At 45.5% G+C, this 25,069-nt stretch overlaps 1 protein-coding gene across 1 annotated transcript in view; it reads right to left on the bottom strand.

Annotated features, from left to right (window-relative positions):
- Window positions 1–21,457, bottom strand: part of LOC141998159 (cilia- and flagella-associated protein 337-like) — a 50,370-nt gene extending 28,913 nt beyond the window's left edge. Inside the window, exons 1-13 of the mRNA XM_074970813.1 lie at window positions 20,889–21,457; window positions 18,645–18,912; window positions 17,915–18,061; window positions 17,183–17,305; window positions 15,844–16,015; window positions 14,565–14,611; window positions 13,285–13,422; window positions 11,230–11,418; window positions 8,092–8,283; window positions 6,053–6,313; window positions 1,787–1,951; window positions 900–1,049; window positions 460–644 (exon numbers count right to left, since the gene is read on the bottom strand). Of these exons, the coding sequence (XP_074826914.1) occupies window positions 460–644; window positions 900–1,049; window positions 1,787–1,951; window positions 6,053–6,313; window positions 8,092–8,283; window positions 11,230–11,418; window positions 13,285–13,422; window positions 14,565–14,611; window positions 15,844–16,015; window positions 17,183–17,305; window positions 17,915–18,061; window positions 18,645–18,912; window positions 20,889–21,010 (2,159 nt within the window). The 5' untranslated portion in view covers window positions 21,011–21,457. The remainder of the gene's footprint in view (window positions 1–459; window positions 645–899; window positions 1,050–1,786; window positions 1,952–6,052; window positions 6,314–8,091; window positions 8,284–11,229; window positions 11,419–13,284; window positions 13,423–14,564; window positions 14,612–15,843; window positions 16,016–17,182; window positions 17,306–17,914; window positions 18,062–18,644; window positions 18,913–20,888) is intronic.
- Window positions 21,458–25,069: the final 3,612 nt, after the last annotated feature.

Genomic DNA, 25,069 nt, shown 5'->3' with positions numbered 1-25,069 from the left:
GCCCATGCAGTCAGGATAATGCTCATCACAGCTATAGCTGCTTGTCGTCTTCAAAGCACCTTGCAAACATTAATAGTGCTTAGGCTGGTGCTTACCTTTTGCGAGAAACCTTCACTGTTTGCCCAGCATGCTGACATGATCTCAGGTAGAGAGAGCAATGCAGATTCTTTAGTGTCAAGCACCCGGTTTTCAAGTGTGTTTTTAATAAACAACAACACCACCACCCACCCACACCCAGCAGGTAAATCATCAAGGAGGATGTTACAGGGAAATAAGACACCAACATTTTAAGCAGCAAGGCTCTCATAAAAATGCCCTCTCCTTTTCATGCTGTTTGTTAGAAGAAAAAAACAACAACTTGGAAATGAAGCAACTCTAACACCCGAGCAAAGCCCATTACTTCCCCCAGCCCACAGTTTAATGAATAACTCACCATAAGTCATTAAAAGAAAATGATACCTTTCGGGCTGAGTCTGTCTGAGGTAGAGATACACACTCTGGGATTCCACATCCCACACGATAATTTCTCCATCGAAGCTGGCTGAAGCAAGGAGCCCAAGAGAAGGACAATAGTCTACAGTCAGGATGTCCTCTTTGTGCAGCTGCCCACCCTTCCAAGAAGGATGCGCAGTAACATATAGGGCCTACAAACAGGCAGAGAACAGAATAAAGCTCAGGTTTTACTAACTTGATTAATAAGACATACTGGGGCAAATTCAGTGTTGATGTGAGCAGATGTGGGTTCCTCTGACTTCAATGAGGTTTTTACCGCTTACTCCAATGTCACTTCCATGGGTGTAACAGAAGGAACCGTCTTGTTCATTTAAACACAATCAACAACTAGTACCCTGTTTTTTAACAGGTGGCTATTCCCATTCCACTCCTCCTCCTTTACGCACCCCAGGTTCACAGAAATCATAAAGGACGATTTTCTGATTCCATCCCACTGCGAGCAATGTTTGATCCCGCAAAGCTACAAGTCCCATGACTTCAGCTTCTTCCACTACCTCCAGTTGGTGCAAGTTTTGGCCAGTCTGAAAATGCCAGACCTGTTCAAAAGAAAATATATTTAGTTTTATCCACCCACAGTGTTAGCCGTATCTTATCCGGCCTCTCACAATGGTGCCTGGTGTCAGAAGGGGAAAAAAAGGCACAAAAGATGATAAATGAAGTCTCTGTCTCGAAGAGCAGACAGTCTAAAGACGTGCTGAACCAAAACTAGGTTCTGATCACATCTGAAAACTTCAGAGAAGTTCCTATTTGATTCCAGAGCAGAATATTGCAGCTTGGGCTATATGCTAATTGTCACACCATGTAGAGTCATCAGAGCTTTGCAATGATTGTTATAAAGGCTCTTAATATACGTAGTACGAGCAACATGGTACTTCCTGTCTATCCATATTTAAGGCCATTGTAGTGAACTGACAGTGTCTGACTGAAAATCCAACTCTGCTAGCAAACGGTGAGCACGTTAAGTGTGTTCTGCTGACTCACTGGGGCAGATGGGAATGTCACTCTAGAGAAAGGACCTCAGCTGTGAGCTGAGCCGACCTTGGGGAGGAACCCTGTGAACAGCCAAACCTCAGAGATTTTGTGCTGAGTTGTTTTTGTGAATGCAGCCAGACACCAGAAAAGGGGCTACATTTTGACCTGCTACAGCTTGTGTGGGCTGTGCTTCAGGCAGGGTGGGGGAATCACCTGCTCCCAGCTCTGTATTCTGGAAATGAAGGAAAGGTCAAAGGAACTTTGTCACAAGAGCAGCTCTATTCTGCTTCAGTAAACAAACCTTTATGGTCCCATTCCTTGCTGCCGTAATGAGCCTCTGCTGGGAGTTGTCAAGGGCCATGCATGTAATCTCTTCCTTCCCATGGGCATTGTTTATGAGGAGACGTTTGGCCCCCGTCTCCACATCCCACACAGCAACAGTGGCATCGTCACCTCCTGTCACCACCTGTCAGCAGAGAGAGCAAAGTTTGAAATGTTCTGGTTTTGAGTTGCTTTACGTTTTGCTAAGGAAAGCCCTGAGGAGCAGTATGGAGCAGCGTCTCCGTTTGGAGCAGGACTTCACCTTCCCTGGATGGTGCATCAGTCTGCCAGTTTATGCAGAAAAGCCAATTTCCCCACCTTAACCCATCTATAATATAGGCAGTGGCTGGTTCAAGGCAGCTATAGACTGATCCATATATATCCATTGAACTGAATCACTGAAATCACCGTGGATAAACACTTGTGAGGTCAACAGGGGCCAATGTAGAATTGTTCTCTGCAATTTATCCTCTCCAGTGCTATGTTCAGTCTAGTTTGAAATTACTTCAAATTTGTCAACATCCTTCAGCATGAAGAGGGATCAGAGAAGAGCCATGAGAATGATTGAAGGATTGGAAAACATGCCTTAGTGAAAAACTTAAGGGGCTTAGTCTGTTTATCTTATCAAAGAAAAAGTTAAAGGGTGATTTGTTCACAGTCTATAAATACACACATGGGGAGCAGAGAGACAAGGTGGGTGAGGTGATGTCTTTTATTAGACCAACTTCTGTTGGTGAAAGAGACCCGCTTTGGAGCTAGACAGAGCTCTTCTTCAGGTCAGAGCTCTGGGTAGCTCGAAAGCATGTCTCTTGCACCAATAGAAGCTGGGCCAATAAAAATATTACCTCACCTAATATCTTTGGAAGGACGTGGCTACAACACTGCAAACGGCATGAAAGAAATTTAACGCCAGAGGGTTTTTTTAGTTTAGCTGACAAAGGTGTAACAAGAACCAATGTCTGGAAGTTGAAGCTAGGCAAATTCAGAGTAGAAATATGGTGCAATTTTTAAACAGTGAGGATAATTAATCATTGAAACAACTTCCCAAGGGGTGTGGTGCATTCTCCAGCACTGGAAATTTTTAAATCAAGATTGGATATTTTTCTTAATGATCTTCTGCAGTTCAACTACAACTATTGAACTTGAAGCAGGAATTAATACAGTGAAGTCCTAGGGCCTGCGTTGACTAGATGATCACAGTGGTCCCTTTTGGCCTTAAAGTCTATGAAAAAATGGAGGCACTTCCATCACATCTCTTGGAAGACTGCTCCACAGTCTTATAGAGCTCAAACATCAGTTTTCCTTTGCTCATTTCCATTCGATTTTGTCTTGTTATACTGCCGTGAAGCATCCGAAACAAGTCTCCTTGTTTGGTATTTATGTCCTGGGCCTAGGCATTCCCTAAGACATACAAGAGCTATTACTGAAGAACAAAAATCAGTAATGAGGAAGTGAAACATAGGACAATGCTGAGTGTGAAAGAGGTGAGCATTCCAAAAACACTCAGAAAAGACTGGTGTTGGCCAGTTCAATGAAAGATGTGATTTAGAAAGGTTTCTAAAGGCAGCCATGTGTCAGGCTGTTAATGAGCTCTCATTTGGCACTAGCACTGCGTGGAATGGGTGTGAAATTTGGAGACCAAAGGGAGCAGAGGACAGAGCTGAAGAGGTGGGTATATTTGGGGCTGGGGAATATTAAGAAGCGAATCTTGACAAATTGAAAGGAGTCAGGCTGACCAGCAAAACAAGAGGAAGAAGATGCAAGGGATTGTGGCAGAGGATGGGTATGGAGGGGAATTTATAGAACAAGGCAGCTGGGCATCACACAACTTGCTGTGTGGTTCAATGGCTGACAGTTGAACACGTACAGTGATGGCAATTTGTTCCTAGCCTCACGCATGAGAGTAAAGATGTCAAAGCTGCTTAGCTGCAAACCCCAAGTACTGCTGAGCTCAGCTTGGGAGGCGCTGGAGATGTCACCGAAGTCATGCTTTCCGGAGCCAATGGGATTTCTTTTTGAAACTTTTGATTAAGGCAAAGCTACAAAAATGGTTATCGTACTACACTATACTTTAATTAGTACTTATTCAGGATTGGTTTAATATTCAAAGATCCTGGCTAAAAAGAGTTGAATGTACCTGGTTTCTCAGTCCTTTCTTGCATTTCCTGGCAGCTGCTCCCCTCCCCTCCCAGCTCCCAAAATATGACACGGAAACACATTCTGGAGCCAGACAGGACACAACCCAAGCCAAACCACATGAACTCAGGGTTCCGTGACGGTGGAGGAGATTTAGAAGGCTCCTGGACTTGTTTTCTGGGTGGGTTAATGGCTGGAGTTTGTTGTTCTAACCTTGTCCGCCCTGTTTATTGCAGAAGGAATGCATCCCCGAAACAAAGTAACTCTTTTCTTGTGGCTTCTGACAGCGATTCAGCCGCACGTGTTCCAGGGCACACAACCCTTGACTGTGCTTTTCCAGTTGGTTTGGGATGCAGTCAAAACAAGCGAGTGACTAAAGTCTGCGAGCTGCCCCGGGTGAAGAGCTCTGCTTTGCCTTATTTGCACTTAGTGACTAATACCGAGGGTTGGACGGATGGGAGACAAGTACATAAGCCCATCGTCTGCCTGCTCTGGGTCAAGGAAACGGACAAAGAAACCAGCGAACGGTGCACAGCTGCTTCATCCCACTGTTTGCTTCTCCAGCAATAAAACAGGGAGATTTTAGTATAGAACAAGAGCAAGCTCAAATTCTTGCTTTTTCCTTCCATAGCAACTCACTGGAGAAATCGCTAGCGCTCGGGGAGCTTCGTATTGCTGTTCTTCTTGTCCCAGAGGAGAAGACTGTGACTCCCTCAATGTGCTTACATTTTAATTCGAGACCTTAGAGCACCTCTCAGTCAAGCTCTGAAGAGTCTGGTCATCATAAATATACCTCTCTAGAGGGTAATGGGGTGGAGGAGGAATCCCTGCCTGGTGCAGGGATTGGATATGTTGACCTATATTAAAGTGCCTTCCACACCTAATTCCTATGGGCTTAGTTGTGTCTGTAAAGCACTGCCCCGCCCTAGGGGCATTTCAGAGCTGCACCATTTTAGCAGGAGCAGCCTAGTCCCATCTGTGCACTAGATCTGCTCTGGTGCCTGGTCCCCAGCAATTCCCACTTTGGGAAAATGCCTGTGGCTAGCGGGAGCAGACCCAGCTCACCACTAAGCCCTTAGGTAAAAGTCCTATAAAATTTCTTAGGCATTTAATCTATGCCTAAGGTCTCTAGGAGCCAACGGAGGCTGAGACACGTTCACTGCAATGGGAGCTTTGCCTGAGTCCAAACCATATAAGGATTTCAGCATTCAGTCCACAGTGAGCACTTTAAAATCCTGGGATCAGCATGCAGCTTGAGAGGGTGGGCTGTCGGCTGGAGATCTGTGTGGGGATTAATGGAAAGGAATCCTTCCATTAGGCTGTGGAGTGGCCAGAGCGGCTTGCTCCTCAGCCGCCATTGTAGCAACAGGGCTGCCCGCACTGCTCTGGCCAGTGCATTGGAAAGAGAGGAAGCTGGGCTCTTTTCTGGCTTGCACACTGTAATTGCAGATCTGTAGTCATTGGGGATGATGCTTGAGGGAATGGATCAAATTTGCAGAAGCGTTTGTGTGCTTTTTCCTGCATCCTTTTTGCACCTGCAGACTCTTAACTGACACCCCGAGATGTATATGGACGTGCAACACACACACACACTTCTATGGATGTGCAAATCCGAGTTTGTGTGCCTGCATTAGGATTTGTGCAGCACCAGTCGAAAGCGTGAAAAAGTGCATGAGCACATCTAAAAATCTCTCCCAACTGGATTTTCAAATTGCCGGCAGAGCCTGTGCCTCTGGTAACTGGGAAAGCCAGTTTTTTACTTGGAATTTCAAAAACTGGACTGGGAAAGTCACACAGAGAGAAGAAATACAGAGATCCATAATGATGTTTTTACAATCACTTTCCTGGAACTGGTTTCTCTTGCAAATCTAGCATAGAAACTAGAGATGGGTCTGAACCAAACTCCCAGATCCAAACACCCCCAAACCTTTAGAGTGTTCAAAATCTATATCTGATTTTCTCAGTTGCCCCATATCTACAGTGGGCCAAACGAGTATCTCACATGCAAACACATAAAGGGGTTTAAATTCTGCATTTGTATCCAAATTTTTTGGTTTAAGCCCAACCCTACCGGAAAGCGGTGATCAATAAAGTTATCAGAAGTGCTGACCTGGTGGAAGAAGGTGTTATACAGAGCACCGCATAATGGTGCATCATGGGTAGCCAGCATTTCTTCCTCAGGACTGTCATGCGCTAGCTTCAACAATCCAATATAATCAGCACAGGAGACTAAGAGGAGGTGGGGATACTGCTGGATGAGCAAGAAGGGGAAATCCCCCTGTTCTAGTGTTTGTTCTGGCTGGACACATGGGAACTTGAGCGCCAGTGTCTGCAGACAAGCCTGTGAGAAAATATCCCAGACTTTCAGGACCTGAGAAAGGAGAGAGAGAAGCCGGGATTTATTTACATGTTTGCTAGAGGCAGCTACTAGTGGCTCTGCATACTCCCAAATTTTGTGGCTCAGGAAGATTTTTTCTATTTACCATGGAGCGACGTGCTCGTGCTTTGTGATGTTTTAGCTCGTCACCTTATGTACTTCCTTTCACACCCCATCTTCTGGCAGAGTTAAGGGCATTGCTGAAGCGTGGCCAGTTACAATATATTGCACAAACACTGAGACTTTCATCTGAGCTTTTCAAAGGGCTTCATAATCATTAGTAGAGCAGGGCGAATAATGGTTTTTGGTTTGTTGGCAATTTCAAAAGTAAAAAAAAAAAAAAAATTATTCCAGGTCGAACTGAAAACTAAAAATTTTGCAATTTTCAACAAACCAAAAAGTAAAAAAAAAAAAAGAAAAGAAAAGATTTTGGGTCAAACAAAACTTTTGTTTGTATTATGACCATTTTTAAATGTTTGTGGATTTTTAAAAAACAAAATTAAAGAGCATTTTGAAAGACAAAGGTATTTCAAACCCCAAACATTCAAACATTTCATTCTGAAAATGTCAAAGTGAAGCATTTTAATTTTTTTCTGATTTTTTTTTTCAAAACAAGCAATTCCAGGAAACCAACACTAAGTCGCAAAATGTTTGAGTTGCTGAATTTGCATTTTAATAAAAATATAGGCCAAAAAATGTCACACAGCTCTAATGCTGGATTAATGCTTTTATGCACACGATGCCTCTGGAAGGGGAGCCAAGTATGATATTCTCTGTTTCACAGTCCCATACATTTACCACTAAAAAAGGACTTCCTTGCTAGCCCTGATTCTTAAGGAAATGGCAGAATGTAATCATATTTGCTTTTATGTAGTCCAACTACCAACCTGCAGTGAAGGTGCGTGCATTCTTTTTAAGCACTTATTTGGCTTAAAATTATTAATTGCTACAATTGCTGAGAAATTTCACCCCCTCTTTTACTTGCCTGCAAAATGAAAAAATTTCAAAATACTGTAATAACAACCTCTTCAAAAGGCAAGAGGAGATAAAAGAAACTCCTGTTGCCTCAAAAACAGCTGCACACTCGTTCCTCGGCCACAGTTACACATAGACTTTCCATATGCTTTGACACTGGCATCAGAATACTGGGAATGCCCATGATGTCTTTCAGCCCAGGATCTCAAATCACTTTACAAAGAATCATTAGTTAATGAAGCCTCACAATGCCCTGATAAGGTAGGTGAGGAATTCATGGAAATTGCTTCATTCACCTATGGAGTGAAACCTGGCAGCTTTGTAGCAAAGGAAGTAAAGAATGGCATACTGGCGCAATACACTTCTGAATCCAATTGAAACTGCTGGAGGAATTTTGGGAGGCAGAATGAGCCGATATGCGACAAGAGCACTGGTGTCAAAATGCCTGTTCTCATGAAAAGTGTCTTAGAATCTTTCAGGACCACAAAATGGATGGGAGTGCCTTCGTTTTACAACCTGGTCAAAAGCTGGCCCCTTGGGCAGCGCGGTACCCATTAACTTTGTGCTGAGTCAGGCGTTTCGTTCGTCATGACTCAGATGGAAGAGCGCCCCCTACTGAACCCCCACACCACCTGCTGCAGCACCTCAATGCTCCTTGGAGGTCTTCTACCCAAACACTGATCCAGTGACGTATCAAACGTAAATCTGGCATGGTGCATATTGAACAAGAGAAGGAGAGGTAAACATTACTATTAAAGGAGGAGCGCTGGCTAAAACCTAGCACAAATATGACAAACCGAGTCCTTGGAATAGCTGAATACGTGTCCTCGGGGCTCATGGATAGCAACTGCCAGAATTGTTGTATAATGTCCCTGAAAGGTAGCAATTGGCCAGTTTGTGACATATTGGTTCCAGAGTTGCACAGCATGATCCACCCCTCCGGTAACCAGCAGATTCAGGGATTTGCAGTAGTCGAAGCATTTTACACCCTCGAAAAAAATAGGAAAAAAGCAGTAAGTGTTTTGGAAAAGTTTGTACAGTTTATGCAGAGTATCCGGAATGAGGCTGTGCAGTGCAGAGAGGCCCAACTAGGAAAAGACTCAGGGCTCATCTATACTTAAAACACTGCATCGGCGCAGCTGCAGTGCTTGTGAGGATGCTCTATCATAGAAGATCAAGGTTGGAAGGGACCTCAGGAGGTCAAAGCAGGACCTAAACTATGCTAATGGGCGAGAGCTCTCCCATTTGTGTAGTTAATCCACCTCCCTGAGAGCTGGTAGCTATGTCAGCGGGAGAAGTTCTTTTCATATTTCAGCTTTGTGATTCAGATATCAGACATTGTTACTTTTTTATCCCTGATTGATAAAGAAAGGGTTCTGAGAATAATGTAGGGTCACAAAGAAGCTCTTAAATATTATGATTAAAAAAATGCACTTCCCCCCCCGTCTCGCATAATCTACTCAGACATACAGAGGAAACCTTTGCACTTTGCAATTAGAATTTCTGTCCGGATGGGAGGACTCCAATTCTTTCTTTCCATGACTAAATTTTTCTGTGATTGTAGACCAGAGGGGGGAAAAGGCCTGTTTTGATTTCAGCAATGCTAAGTTTTGTTTAACTATCCAAGTGCAAAACCACAGTGAACTGAATGGAGCTAATTTAGATGCTTCCAAAGATTTGGTTTCAAATTCTATTTTTCCTGAATTTCATTAAGCTTTGTGGAGTCTATCTATGCTGTAGCTTTTATTATAAAAATAGAATTGTTAGCTAGTAAAATATAATTGCTATTTTTTTTCATATTGAACTAAAAGAGTGTAACTCCCATTGAAATCAATGGGAGCAGGTTAGGCACCTAAACCTACTTAGGTGCTTTTGAAAATCCATCTAGCTCAGGGGTGGGTAAACTTTTTGGCCCGAGGGCCACATCGGCGTTGCGAAACTGTATGGAGGGCCGGGTAGGGAAGGCTGTGCCTCCCCAAACAGCCTGCCCTCGCCCTCACTCCTTGTCCCCTGACCGCCCCCTCCCAGGACCTCCTACTCCTAACCGCCCCCCCGGGACCCCACCCCCCATCCAACCCCCTGTTCCCTGACCCCCTGACCACCCCCCCAGAACCTCTGCCCCATCCAACCACCCCCTGCTCCCTGTCCCCTGACTGCCCCCTGAGACCTCCTGCCCCTTATCTAACCCCCCACTTCCCCCCTCGCTCCCCGCCCCCTTAGCATACCGCTCAGCGGCAGGACTGGCTTATTGGAAAGCCTGGGAGGTGGGCGGGCGCAAGCCGCACTGCCCCTGCGACGGCATGGCTGCGGGGGAGGGGGGACAGCCTCCCCAGCCGGGAGCTCAAGGGCCGGGCAGGACGGTCCCATGGGCCAGATGTGGTCCACGGGCCATAGTTTGCCCACCTCTGATCTAGATGCCTATATGCATCTTTAGGCAATATCTCACAAAGACCAGGGTATGGTTACACGAGAAACTTAAGTCAACCTATATTAGGTCGACTTACAGCCACTGCAGTAATTACTGTGGTGATGCATGTCCACACTGCCCTCCTTGCACGTGCTCACCAGCAGCGCTTCCACTGACCAAAAAGGGACAGTGTGTGCTCTCTTTTCCTGTCCTTTTTCACTAGGCAGGAGACGTGTTCTCTCTGCGAGAAGCCCCAGGCGGCTTCCCAGCCGGGAATGGAGAGCAGCGGGGTGGAAGGGGTTCCTGGCAGGCTGCCCCTTCCACCCCCCTGCTCCCCATTCCCTGCTGGGAAGCCGCCTGGGGCTTCTCGCCTCCCCGTTCCCCTCTGGGAGTAAACGCAGAGAGAACACGTCTTCTGCCTAGTGAAAAAGGACAGGAAAAGACTGACAAATGTGCAACCCTGTAGAAAGGAAACGGGGCCCTGTGGTTAGGATACCAGCCAGGGGCTGGAGAGACCCAGATTCAATCCCCTGTTCTGTCATAGACTTCCTGTGTAGCCTTGGGTGGGATCCACAAAGGTGCCTAAGCTCCAGTGCGATCCACACAACTCCTGCTGACCTCTGGAGGCGTCTAAAGTAACTTGGCACCTACGGTTTTTGGGTAAAGGTTTCCTTGGGCTCTTGTGTTCCTGCCTTGGAGCATGCACACTGCTGCCCCACTCCAGGCATATAAACGCCGATCTCCTGCCTAAATCCCCGAGTGATCCATGAACCGGGGGAAGAGAGGCATTTGCTCGCCTATTTCATGGGGCCCAATCCAGTAGGCCACCTCTGAGCATGCTGCTGGATCGGGTCCCTTTCAAACTCTGGTGGTGGCGCCGGTGCCCCTCTTATAACCTTTAGCCCAGTGGTTAAAGCACTCACCTAGGATGTGGGAGACCCAGGTTCAATCCACCTGCTTGAGGGGGGAGAAAGGAATTGAACCGGGATTTCCCGCCTCTCTCTCAGAAACATGCTCCAGCCACTGAGCTATGGGCTGTTTTGACATGTGTCTCCTTCAGACTCTCCCGTTGAGGCTGTTCCACTGTGGACAAATAATTAAAGTGACTGGGCCAGAAAGAAAGAGACAGTGGGAATGACTGTAGCCTGGTGGTTCAGGCACCAACGTGGGCAGTGGGAGACGTAGGGTCCAGCCCCTCGGCTCCAATCCCACTTTCCTTGCAACTCCATGTCATTTTGTGGATCTAGGCCTTAGTCTCTCTGTACCTCAGTTCCCCACCTGTACATTGGAGTTAATAGCCCTGTCCTACCTCACAGGAGTGTGGTGAGGATAAAGACATTAAAGATTGCGAGGTGCTCAGATACTGGCTTAATGGGGGGCCAGATAAGTACCTGAGAGAGATAAGAAGAGCGATAAACTCTGGTGAGTATAAAAACAGGAATATAATATTATGAAGTATACATGACTGTGTTCATTTTGCCTGATGCTGGAGTAAAAACATTGGCCACAGGGCAGGGAGTGGAGCTACCTTCTTGATTTTCCAGGTGTAAACTTTTCTCTTTTTGAGAATGTCCATGATCACCACCGAGGTCTTGGGACTGCCTGAGGATGTGATGATGAGTTCTCCCTCTGCTACATACTGGATTTGGGAAACAGCTTCCTTGTGCACCTCTGGGATGGCTTGATATTGCAGGAGCTTACTGTGCTCTTTAATTTCCTGGGAGAAAACAAGGGGTAGAAATGTCACAAGGCTAGTTCACCTACTAATCACCCAGCATAATACGAATGGTGGTAGCATGCACACAGAAAGGGAGAACTATAGAGGAGTTGGAACAGCAAAAGAGATGTGGGGTTTAGCAGTGAAGTTTGGTGAGCCCTGGGCCTAATGCGATGATGTTTATGATGCCATGCCAACCCAGCAGACTATTTTGTCCCCCAGCAGTGTGATTAATGACTTGATGGTGGGATTAGAGTTGAGCCTGAGAGGCACAGTTCAGATCCAGAACCAAATATCCCCAGGCTTAGGGCGTTCAGGGCTTGGTCTGGGACAATTCTGAATGGCCGCGCACAGCGGTTACATTCTTGTCCACCAGACACAAACCTGCGATGTTTGCCTCAACTTGAAACCAGCTTGTTTGGAAGGATTTCTCTAGTTCCCTCCATCCCCACTTGCCAAGCTCTAAAAATAACCCACTATGCTTCTATTTATAACCGAGAACAGCAGCAAGAAACTCTGCTCACATGCTTGGGAGCTACTGCAGCCTCACATTCTTTGATATGAACCTAGGGTAGTGAAGGTGTTTTACAGTCTGAATGCTAGAGATGCGCCTCTGATTTGTGTTGCCCAGTGGATTCTCGCAGACTTGACCTTTTATCTCAGCCCAGAGCAGCATCCAAGGCTATTTCCTTTGAATAGATGTGAATTCACCTTGGGCAGCTCTCTCATTCCAAAGGGAATTTTTTTTTTTATATATAGAATTTTTTTTATAGCAACTCTTGCCCAGCTCTGTAGAAATGACTATTTCACAAGCACTGAATTCCCCCACCCTTCCATTATTAGTAGAAGCTGGATATCAGAGATTAATGTAGAGGGTTCAGTGGGTCCCAGGAATTTAGAGGGCCCTTGGGAACCCCTGCTTAACTGAGAAGATTCCCTGTTTATCCTCCCCATCTTGCTACGGGATGACTTCTCTGTCTGGCTGAGGACAACTGGACTTGGCTCCTGGCTCAATTGGGACTTAAGGTCAAGACAAACCTTAAGTGGTGAAGTTTCGATACGGTTTCGCTAACACACGGGCTAGTAGGTCATGCCTTAGTCACCATCTGAGAGCTAAGCCAATCTGAGAATAATGGGGTGTGTGTGTGTGTGTGTGTGTGTTTGTGTGTAGGTCATTAGTAGAGGAGTTTAAAACAACCTGGTAGACTTGTGGGCTGATCGAAGCAGTACCCAGAATTGTGTCAGCTGTGCAGGTTGGGTCCCAATCCCTGTATCACCTTCGATACAGGTCAGTGCTTTTCCAACTTTATCAACTAGGGAAGCCCTGCATTAGAATAATGTTTGGTCCACTCCTTTATGGACCGAGAGGGAGAGCCTAGGGAGGAGGGGAAGCATTTGGTACCCCGTAGAGGCTATAAAGCCTGTGCTCCTTACATGTCGCTATCAGGACTGGATCTAGGCACCAGCCAAGCAAGCATGTGCTTGGGATGGCACAATTCCAGGGGTGGCCTTCCGGCCACCCTTTTTCATGTATTTATTTATTTTTTGCTTGGGCGGCACTCCAGCTAACTGCTCTGAAGTGGGATTCTCTCAGTTAAAGACAGAGTGGGGCAGCACTTGGCGAGGTGAAAGTTTGTGAATTCTTGCCTCACGTAGCTGGGCTGATGGGGAGAAGATAGTGGTATCTACTTGGCTGTGGTAGCTAAGCCTGACCTAAACTGGACCATCTTTCCTAGCCTAGGTTCTGTTTTCTAGGGCCTCTGAAAAGAGGCCAGGAAGGGCAGTGGCAAAGGAGGGATGCTTAACACCATTCTTAGCACCATTTGAAGTTTAGCACCATTCTGGAAGGTGCCTTTCTGCCCGCACCTGCAGGAAGACTCTCTGCGGCCCTGACTGATCCGAGAAGGGCTTTTCAAAGATGCCCGAATGAGGGTGCAGCAGCCAGAGCAGGTGAACGTCACCGTGGTCATCTCCCCAGAGCAGCAAGGAGCGACTCCCTAAGGACTGGAAGGGAAACAAAAACACAGAGGAGGAGGGAGGAGTTGGGATTTGCCGGGGGAAGCTGATGATGTTCTCTTTATGGTCCATCTTCGCATGGTTAACAGCTGATTAAACATACACTGAATGTAATTGCGCTTGAGTCACTGCTGAAAACCACGCTACAGTCCCTTGGCCCAAAGCCAGGGAATCGGCCCACGGCTCGAGTAGGGTGCTGGGCGTGCCTTGGGGACCTCTGCAGGGAGCTCTGACACAGCACCCCTCATGCTGTCTGTGCATCCACCCCCTGGGTCCATCCCAAACACACGCGTGCCATGCCCCAAACTCACCACATGTGGCCACACAGTATGCCCCTTCCCCCCAAGAGCTGGGCTCTGTGCAGTCTAGCAGGCTCATACGTGTGTCCGCTCCCCAAATCCTGGCTCTGGACTAGGGTAGCGGCACAGCTTGGGGTCCCTGTGTCAAGGCCCTCACACCCTGCAGAGAAGCAAGATTTGCCCCATCCAGCACAGACAGCTGATAACAATCAAACCCCCTGACACAGGGTGTGAATTGGAACCATCTCTATCTCCTGTACAGGCAGTATTGATTCTGCTCCCTTTATAGACACATTGATTCTGTTACCCTTATATACAACATTGCATGTCTCCCTATAGACACCATTGCACAACTGGCTAAGTACATCACTGGTGGAGTGGGGCAGGTTTGCCTTTCCCTGAAACATCAGGTGCCCACCTCTGCTACAAGCAGGGCATTGAATTTGATGGAGAAGGCTCTGATCCGCTCTGCAAATCCTCTGTTCCCAAGAAGATTATAGCTAGAAAAGCTTCCTAAGTAAATCCCAGTTTCAAATCTGAGAGCACCCTTGTTATTCCTTTAAGTAATAATTAACTTTTCCTTCTTGCCCTGAATCTTGACGGGCTTCTTAGTCACTCACAAGAGAATGGTAGCCAACAATCGTTGTGACCTAAGTCAGGATGGGTTCTTGCATCTGAAATATAAGACAATCCTAGATTGTGACCTTACCACAAAGAGTTATAGCTTGGCACAAATGATCATAAACACTTTTACTTGTTGGGGATAAACAATAAAGGTTACGGGTAACTTTATGAGCACATTTTGGAACACACAGTGTGGTGCCACTGTACCTTTGCATTATACCAGTAGTACAATGAAGTCGGAACATTTTTCAGAGCTGGAGGGATAGAAAGAGAAATGGAATATTAGAATTATTCATAACTTTTTTCTACCCCACTTCCTCAATATCCATTTTCCATGTGATACGTAGAAAGGGATCCTATTCTCTCAATGCAGTGGGAGGGGATGGAGATGCATAGAACTAATCACTCTTAATGGCAGGGAACAGTGTAAATTCCTTGGATATGCATGAAAATATAGAGGCCAGAATGATGTTTAGTTTCCTCTACCTATATCTATTTTCATGATCAACTACACACTCTTATAACCATCAACATAACCATCACTAGAGACAGACATGAACCAAAACTCTGGGCCCAAATACTCATTGAAGTGCTGTGAAATTCAGAAATGGATCTGAATTTAGCAGCTCAGCCTGTCTCTAATCACTTCTTGCATTCACCTACTCCCAGCAATTGTTGTATTGTCATTTATTTAAATAAGGTTCATTGGGCCTGTTTCTCCATTGCAGGAGGTAAATGCTACCACGTGAGAATGGTAGCACATCACTTCCACTAGCCGCACAAGCTGCAAGACAGTGTCGAATCAGATCCACTATACATAAAGGGCCAGCTCCTCACATGAGGTAAAATTGGATCTCAGTGGAGCTATGCTAACGAATGCCAGTTGAGGATCTGACCAAAACCACATTCTGCCCGATTTATAGCTCAGGTAATCCCATGGGCCACAAGCTGCTTTCACTAGTGTAAATTCAGCTTGACCTCGCTGCACCCAATGGAGCCAATCTGGATTTATGCCAGTACCAGTGTGAACAGAATTTGGTCCACTGACTTCAGTAAGGGTGAACATTCCAGCCTTCAGTTTAAACCTTGATGCCCATACATCTATAGGAATCCATCCCCTCCACAGCTGACCTACTAGTGAGTGTTGGGGTCTGGTTCTGAAGCTCCAACTCTCCATCTGCTGCACCATTCCCAAACCTCATGGCTTTAGCTACCTGCCTTTGGCCAGTTTTGGCTAACTCCATTAAGCAGTAGGAGAGAACAACAACAGGGACCCCAGAGAGACTGCAGTGAGCAGCAACTAAGGACTTTTATTTGGTTTATTGCTCTCCAAAATACCCAGGTTTCTGTGCGAATAGCCTGGTGTTTTCTCCCCAGAAAGCAATGCTGGAAATCAGAAGCCTGATTTAGACGATACCCAAACCTCAGAATAGAATCTGGGAACATGAACAGAGGCCACTCCTATTAGTAAAACCCTAACTTGTACCAAATAAATGAAACTCTTCAAAAAGGTTTGCAGTGGACACGTCAAAAAAGTGAATATCCCTGCAGGTGGTGGCTACTGCGATTTTGTGGACATTTGCCATGTACGCAGCGTCTGTGGTCCAGAATTTCAACCTTCTTTTTTCTGCTTGAGAGCCTTTGGAGTCTGTTGCAATCTGTTAGAAAACAAGCAGCAAAGGAGAACTCAAAAGATTGGAATCCCTCTCAGAAGAAATGCACTGGGGCCACCTTCAGCATGAAACAGCCATTCCCAGATGAAGTTAATATGCCCGGATTCTGCAAGGAGCTGTGTATTTTTCATCTCCCACTGAAGGCACTCAGCACTTGACAGGAATTTCTCAGCGGCACCTAGCAGTGCCAGGGGCATACTGCTTGGAAAATGAAGGTAACCTGCTAATCCTAGCTTCCCAAACATATGCATTATTATTGATCTGTACTGCAGTAGCATTAGGCGTCATGGACCGGGGCCCCATTGTGCTAGGTGCTGTATACACTCCCAAAGAGTTTACAATCTAAGTAGTCACCCACAGACAACCGGAAGAGACGGACAGACAGGCACTCTGACCCCATATAATGCTAGTTGATGCAATGCATTTAACGATACACAGCAATGCAAACCCCTTATTTTCCCCAGGGCAGATGGAAGGAGTACGAGGAGCCACACGAAGCGGTTTATGAATGTAGGTACTGGATTCTCATTAGGGAGGGTTTAAACTCAGAATTTCCCACAAAAGGGAAATTCTGACACTTTGGAAAATATTTGATTCATATTCAGAATGAAACACAGGAATTTTGGAATTTCCCATTATGGGAAAAAACAGTGTTTCATTTCAAAAATGCTCCCAGGCTCCCCAGCAGTTCACCCGAGGAGTTGAGGGCCCATGGGCTTCCAGGACCCCTAGATCCCAGGGCAGCTGGCTGGGCTGCCTGACTCTCCAGTTGGATACCTCAGGGAGTCAGGGAGCTGGCTGCCCAGGGAGTCATGCAGCCAGGTAGCTACCATGGAACCTGGAAGCCCCAGATCTGCAGCAGCCCTCCAGGTGGGCAGCCAAGGAACTAAAGCTTTTATTTCCATTTTCCTATAGACAATCAACATTTGGGGGCAAAACTGAAATTTTCTTGCAGAAAATTTGAATCTTGCGGAAACTGCATTTTCCATCGGAAAACATTCCTCTGTAAAATCCCAACCAGCTCTAATCCTCATTGCAAAGAGGCTAAACTCTCCTTCAGATAGCAATTTATTGAGTGAAATCTGGATGCTGAATTACTCCCAAGTTCAGTTGTCACTGCATTTACCCCCATGCTATTACCAACCTCTTTACCTCATAAGTTTTCTGAATACGTAGAGCGCTGTCCCAGGTAGTAAGAACTCCTCCTTTGCTGACACTCACAAACCAGAGTGGTGGTGGAGAAGAGATGGCCAATAACCTGGTAGTTGGTGCCAGCTGAAAAACCAAGACACTTCTTGCTCCAGTGGTCAGATCTCACTCTCTTCTCCATTTCACATTATATACGTGCCTGTAATTCAGCCATTGTGTTCAATGGTGGGTATAAACAAGGCTAGAATTTGACTGTACACCTTCAAAGTTATAGGGAAATGCTCAACCCAACTGGTCCTGAAATAGGTAAATTATGACCCTGCCCTTTTATTTGATAAAGTGACCTCTCCCTAGATTTAAGTGCCTGGCCAGAATTGTTTTACTGTTATGTCAGTGGAACAAATCTGGAATTCTTTATTTGTTTTTTTTACTAGAAATTCAACAAGAAAAGCTGCCCTGAAGACAATTCTAGCTAGACAGAAAACTCTGCCAGCCGCTGTCTGCCTGTGTCCTCAAGAAAACTGCAATAAAGCTTGGGGCAGGGGGGTGGGAAAGAGTAAAGCTCAAGTTTTTAATTCCTTTTATATTTTGTTTGTGAAGGAAAAATGCAGCTGAAGAAGAGAGGAATATTGCCGAACTACACGCAGCACCAGAGAATGGTTACACTGCTAGCCTGTCCAGTTACAATTCAGCTCCTCCACCCTCTGCGACCAACGCACTTCCCTCTCCGCTCACCTTGTTCTGCACACAGTGTCGGATGAGGGGCTCCCTGCCAAGGAAGATCTCCTTCTTGGCTTTCATGTAGTCCCTTTCTTTGTAATAGAGCAGCAGGTATGCGCAGAACTTGTTCCAGTCAATAAGGCCATCACAGCTGGTATCAACCTCAAAAAACATGGCAACAAACAAGGAGGGGGAAAAGCCAATGTGACTTCACAGGGAGCGTGAGCAGGCTCAGTAGTCCTAGTGATCAAATTCCACTCTGATTATTAAAATTACTCATTGCTTGTATTACAGAAGCACCCGGAGGGTCCACCGGGTAACCCATTGTGCTAGGCGCTGTACATACATATAATGAGACAGTCCCCGAACATGATGAGCTCACAGTCTAAATGGATAAGACATAGGGCGTGAATCTCCATGTCCCTGCATGTATATACCTGTGCAAAGTAGCTGTAAAATGCTAAGAAATCGTGGTACTTCACTCAGTCTGGTGGTAGCATTTTACCTCCACAAGATGCAAGGCCTTGGAGAAGCAGTTAATGCTGAAGTCCCAAGTAGCCAGTTACAAGACTAGCTGCCATCAGGTAAGAGTCCTAATGGAAGGGGAGTAGTGAAGGGACATGCAAGGAAAAGATCAAAATAAGAGTGTTTCAAAATAACGTGGCGCCTGTACGCTAGAAATGCTAACTGGCTGGGATGGGAATTATTTGCACTCATGACTCATCTATCCCCAGATCCTCATTACCTTGTTGAAAAGCAGCTCCGATTGGTTGTTCCAGATCTCAGAGCCAGTCAGCTCCGACAGGGCTCTATGAAACTCTTGTAGAGTCAGACTTCCCGGTGGCTCCACTTTCTGTTTTCTGCAGGGTCTCACCCACTGGTCTTTATTCTCTGTTTCCCTGCCTTGGTCTTCCCCTTTGGGAGAGGTGTGATGAGCAAACAATGCTTCCAGGAGCTGCAAGTGACCCAGCTCCAGCTCTTCTTCCAGACAGGGGCTTTTACTCTGATCAAAGCTGGTAGAAGAGGGAAGCAAAGCAAAGAAAATGCTGATCGAGGACAGGATAGGCACAGATTGTTGTGGGGGTATGTACTGCTCAGGTCCAAGGGTGTTAATTTGCTAAGTGCTCTCTTACAGGGAGTAGTAAGAACAAGAGGACTGCAGAGGGGTCAGTACTTCTGAAAATCAGGCTTAACGAGCTTCGTGTTGGACACCCAACATTAGTGAACTCTTGAAAATGTAGACATTAAGCTCTCCAGGTGTGCCTACCCTGCCCTTAAAAATCCGCGGCTGGCCTGTGCCAGCTGACGCAGGGCTTGGGCTAAGGGCCCGTTTAATTGCCGTGTAGCTATTCGGGCTTGAGCTGGAGCCCAGTTTCTAGGACCCTGAGAGGTGGGAGGGTCCCTGAGCCCGAATATCTACACTGCACTTCAATAGCCCATTAGCCCAAGCCCGAGTCAGCTGGCACAGGCCAGCCGCGGGTGTCCATGGCAGGGTAGACATAGCCGCTGTGGCTCAGTTTCAGCCATCTGTCAATAATTAGAGTGTTCTACATCACAGTGTTTTTGGGAGGCTTCGAGATCCTTCGACGGAAGGCACAATTGTTTATTTATGATGATGATGATTACTATTAGTGCAATAAATGCAAGAGTGGCACCAGAGAAAGCAGGAAGTGAAGATGAAGCGAGTGTACCAGGCTGCTTTCCATGCCCTCACAAGTGATAGTATTTCACCAGGAAATCCCTTGTGGCTTTCCCTTAGTGTTTCTCAAAGTCCCAAAGAGACATTTCCCTATCCCCTTCTCCCCCCACATGCCCATTTCCAAGGCCCTGAGTCTTCACGACTTTCCTCCTAGCTGAGAAGGAATGGACGTGACTCTTTGCACTGCTCCTGAACCAGCAAGGGGGCTAGTACAGAGCTATGTGGGGCACTCTCTTCCCATCCCTGGGGGCTGGATATAGTCTGAAACTCAGAGCCAGATCATCAGCTGACACAAATCCCTGCATCTCCACTGACTTATCCTAGCTGAGGATTTGGTCCTCTGAGCCTCTATCTAGTCATAGGCTGTTCCACCCTTGCACTTTTTTCTAAAGTATTTAATTCCCAAACCAAGTGCACTCAGATCTCAATAGCACATGATGCCATGGCAACATTTTCTCTATGGCAAGCATGTGATCAGATGAAAATATCCAGTGTGGGTAACTGCATAGCTTGGAGGAAATAATAATGACTCTAACACATATTAATTCCATGATTACAGGGGGGAATTCACTGTCAACTAATAAGCCACAATTTTTTTTCTATTCAAGGTGTTGCTATATTGAGGCACAACCTGTTGAATTCTTATGTTGTACAGAAAAGATTTAAATAAGTACGACACAGCAGAACTTTCTATTTGATTATATTCAGTTTCTTTTCATACGGTCTTTTCAGAGGAAGTTACAAGTTTAATAGCTGCCGTAACTAGGTAATATGAACAGCAGCATCAACAACTGTGGTGCACAAGACCACTGATGATGGTGGGTGTGGGACACATCTATGACATTGTTTCCTTCTCGCCAGGTACTGGTTAAGCTTTCAGCGTGACATATGTCGATGTAACCCATGAGCTATGTTCATTCAACTGACAACCGATGGACTTGCATGGCTAAAACCCAGGTTGAAAAACGTGCAACATATCATCGTGTCTTAAGGGCTTGTCGCCATTGGGAAATTAGTGCACTGCAAGCAAAAGTGTGAATTTACAGCACTGTCTGCTCTGCACTAACTCCTTGTGTGGACACTAGAAGTGCCTTTGTGAAACTTAGCTTAATACACTTTAAAGAGTACTACATTATCCGAGGGCACTTTTAGTGCTCAGTAAAAGTGTCCACCCAGGAAGTTAGTGCAGAGCAGCTAGTGTGCTGTAAATTCACACCCTAGTTTACTGCACACTAACTTTCCATTTAGACAAACCCTTAATAAATGTACTATTGTCAGAATGGAACTTACCGTGTTATACTTGCTGGTACTTCTTGCTTGTACGCACACCAGGAAGAATTCTGCTTTTGCTTTTCCATCACTGACATTTCAACTTTTTCTCCCTCTTTCCTGAAACTGTGATGGTTTTTCATGGCCTTTTCCCAGTACGCCAAACCTAATTAAGTTGTGACACTGGCAGAACCAGAGTCAATTCAATATCTTTTTCTTACCAAAAAAAAAAAAAATCAAGATCTGAATGATCTTCAACTGGAGCAAGGTGGAAGTTCTTCTCTGAGTTCTCCTGAGACCCTTATCCAATAATCCTTGAGAAGTTGCTTGGCACCAAAAATAAATGTTTTCAGGAAGCCACGCTGACAATCTTGGTGGTAACTGCAATACGCTATGGCTGAATCAAACACTGCTCTTCAGATGCAAGCTAAACCAATGTTTCAAGTTTTCCCAAGCCAAGATATGCCATACCATGGAAGCAAACTAGCTAGTACATTCTCAGACAGCTGCACTGCTTAGAGGCTCCCAAATACATGAGCAGGTGAATACATTACACAGACAGAAAACTAGAGGCTTCATTTTGAAAGGCCAGTAGCAGGTACATTGGGAAGTGTATTTTGCAGTGTTACTAGCCTGGACTTGCATAATACGATCCATTCTGCTTATAATTATTTAGCAACAGTGCTCAAGAAATGTTTCAACGCAAAGGAATTTCACTTGGGGGATGGGTCCATGCAAAGAAAAGCATTTGGTCAATTTATGATTAACCTGATAATTTGCAGTTGATATCTACAGAGAGGAGAGACAATCAGAGATTTCTTTCCTGTGCTCTGTTGAACATTAAGGTTTTGCACCATGAGCTCCATGTGTGACCATACATAACAGGTGAACCTCCAGAAGGGGATTAATTTAGAGAATTACAAATAGCCTGTTGGGCAACTCTGAGACCATGATCAGCTGCGGTGGGTTGGTAACATACACTGCACAGAAACAGAAGTGAATAGCTAAAGAGACTCCTTCATCTTTGATCTCAGAAGTGGAATGCCCTGCCTGTTTCATAAATGTGGACTGGTTATTTAATAGTGAAGCAGGATAAATTTTTGCCTTGTTATTTCCATTAATATGTAATTTATTGTGCTGTCAATATTTTCTTGTCGCCATAACTACAGGTGATGCCGACGTTCCCCTCCCTGTTCCATTCGGTAGTTAAACTGTAACAATTCCATGACGCCTCCAGTCCCGTGCAAAGCAAGAATTCTAAGGAGTAAATGGCCCGTTCTTTCAGAGAGTTTGAGAGAGGGTGAAACCCAGGGTGCCTGTTGCTTTTTCATAATAGTATCACTTCTCTCCTTGTTTTTAATGGCTGCTTTCAGGCCTGTGACTAGTCTTTGCCAGCCTTAAAATCAGAGTGAGACCATGATACATACGACATGCCTATTCTCCTTCACACCTGGGTGCGGAAGCAGGTCCTCAAATTTCCTGATACAGCCCTGATACAGCCCTTATTTCCCTTGCTGTAAATCATCTTCTTTAGAACTAACATTACAGGCAGCAAGGGCAACCAGAGGGGACCTCTTTAACGCTCCTGTGTGTCTTAATCCAGCATTTCCATAAGTGTGGGGCTTGTACACAGGCCTCTTAGTTATTTAGAACTTCAGCCTTCATATTAATCATTGACATCCCCATTCATTTGGGTGGAGCTAGGAGAAGTTGCATCAGATTTGACCCCCAGTGTGTGCTTAGATTGGATTGATAGACAATATACTGAGCTGTGGAGACAAAATTGGGATTAACTATATTCTAATAGCTAATGTATTTCACAGTCTAGTGCAGTGAAAAAGGAAACAGTGCTTGCTTCATCTTCAGCAAAGACCCCTACATCCTTTGAGAGGCAGAAGCAGGTCAGATAGTTTGTAGAGAGAATATTTTCTTGTCTCCTGTTTCACATGAAACGAAGAGCAGGTGACATTCACACCCTTGACACATGCCCAGTGCTGAAGAACGCTGTCTGGAACAAGCCCCATGCAATTCTGAAGTCTAACCAGCAGATGGTAGACTATGAAAAGAGACGGAGAGCAACAGATACGATCTCTTTTCATGGGAGTGAAATCCGGTGCAGCGCTGGAAAACAACCAATGTCTCCAAAGGAACCTATGTCATATGCTGGAAATGTGTGGAAAACATTCCAGGAAAGAAAAAAGGTCTTGTGTATCCTTTCTTAGAAATTCTGAATTATTGTGCAATGTTCTTTTAAATCAAACCAACCAAATAACTCATTTTGTTGTCAAGAGAGAAACAACAAGAACAAACAACTCCTCCCCATCACCCAGCAGTGCCCCCGCTCCTCTGACTTTTCTGTTTGAGAACATTTTAAGCATACAGCATAAAACTGTCTTCTGTCTCCAGGGCCTTTTCTATGTAACTCAAGGCTCCAGTGATGTCCTCTGCATGCCCCCCAAAATATTTCCCCTTTCATTCTTGTGCCCTCATTCACTGCTCCAAGATCTCATCATGACTACATCTCATTCAGAAGAATTAATTTATGGCTCATATTAAGTAATATTCATTTTTGGCCATTAGATTCATAGAGGGACCAAATTAGGCCTAAAAGGAGACTCGACTGTGCCCTGAAACTTGGTTTGTAAGGAGAGGTTTTTACGGTGAGTGATGGAAAGCTGGGTTCTGTGGGCCCATCTGATGTGCCGATCTGACTTAATACTTTTGCTCACAATGATGCATGTTTTGTGCGCATCTACTTTGCAGGAGCAATTTAAGGTTCCAATATCTGAAATGATAAACATGGAAAACAACCAATGGGCTACATTTTCCATTCACTGGCAATGTACACTCTAGGAAAAGTGGAACAGCCTGTAGGCTTTAGCATGCACATTCCTGAGAGACCAAAAGAAGGGGTTTTCGACAAAGCACTGAGAGCAGTAACCTCTAACACAGCTGCTTCAGAATTAAACATTCCACTTCTAGTCTTTCATGTACTCAGACACCTCTGAAGCAAATCAGTACTTCTGAAAGCCTTGTAGAGACATGATGTTCCATGCATCCTGCACCTAGTGTGTTAGAAACTCTGCACAATCTGTAACCAACGCTGAGGTTTGCTTCCAAAGAAATATTTATCTCCCGTCCATCAAATTCTTTGCCTGTCAAAGTGTTTAAGGAAACGCACAGTCAACAAGGAAATAACAGGGCCTGCAGGGATAACTGCATGAAACAACCTCATTGTGCCATCAACAGTTTGTGTGATACAGGTCTGATTTACTGAGTGAATGGCCAATTGATTTGTTGAGTTTTATAAAGGGCTTCACTCCTACCTGAGCAAAAAGCAAACCAGAAGATCTGTCCAAACAGCAAAACATAGCATGTTCCTATTCCAAAATGCTGCCATTAATTTGTTCTGCAGGAGAAGTGGCCATCACGGCTAATGCTAGGGGAGCTTGAGATGAAGCACCCGGTGGTTCAGCAGGGCTCATCTGACGGCAGTGAGGGTGTGTACACTACCTGGTACAGAATTAACCAGCCCCCAGATTTCCACAGCAAAGACATGGTCAGGTAGCTAGTATAGCCAACACAGTCTCACTGTCTCCTTGTGCTCCCCAGTCTATTGCTACCCACCTGCTGTTTAAACAGGGGTATGTCAAAGCTCATTACCGAACTTTTAGTGCATGGAGGCAGAGTCCACAGGGCCAGTTAGTGTGCTGTAGATTGGCACCCCAGTATGCCGTGCACTGAGTCGCCATGTGGACAAGCCCTTGTATTGTAAACTCATTGTGGCAGGGACCATTGTTTGTCCTGCATTTGTACAGTGCCTAGAACTAGGGGGTTCTGGTCCATGACTGGGACTCCTAAGTGCTACCACGATACAAATAAGAAACAACAAGCAGCTCCGCAAATTATTCCAGGTGGAAATTGCTCTCTCTGGATGTCTGGGTTGACTATGGTAGTCCGATAGCATCAAACATTTTAATTTCAGCATCAAGGAGTTGAAAGTTCACAGAAACCAACAAACAAAGAACCCGGCAGATATAACTGAATGGGAAGGATGGTTGGTTACTAATGGGAAGCCAGGGAGGGGCAGTATTTGCTTGACTGTCCAAAGATATCAGGCCAAGAACTGGATGCTGAAAACAAGCTGTCATTGAATTAAATGAAGAGAGGGAAAGCATCAATAGACAGACATGAAAGCTAAG

Source organism: Natator depressus, chromosome 14 (genome assembly GCF_965152275.1).
Source record: "Natator depressus isolate rNatDep1 chromosome 14, rNatDep2.hap1, whole genome shotgun sequence".
Taxonomy (NCBI): Eukaryota; Metazoa; Chordata; order Testudines; family Cheloniidae; genus Natator; species Natator depressus.
Note: the sequence above shows the minus strand (reverse complement) of the source record. Positions and strands in the feature narration are given on the sequence as shown.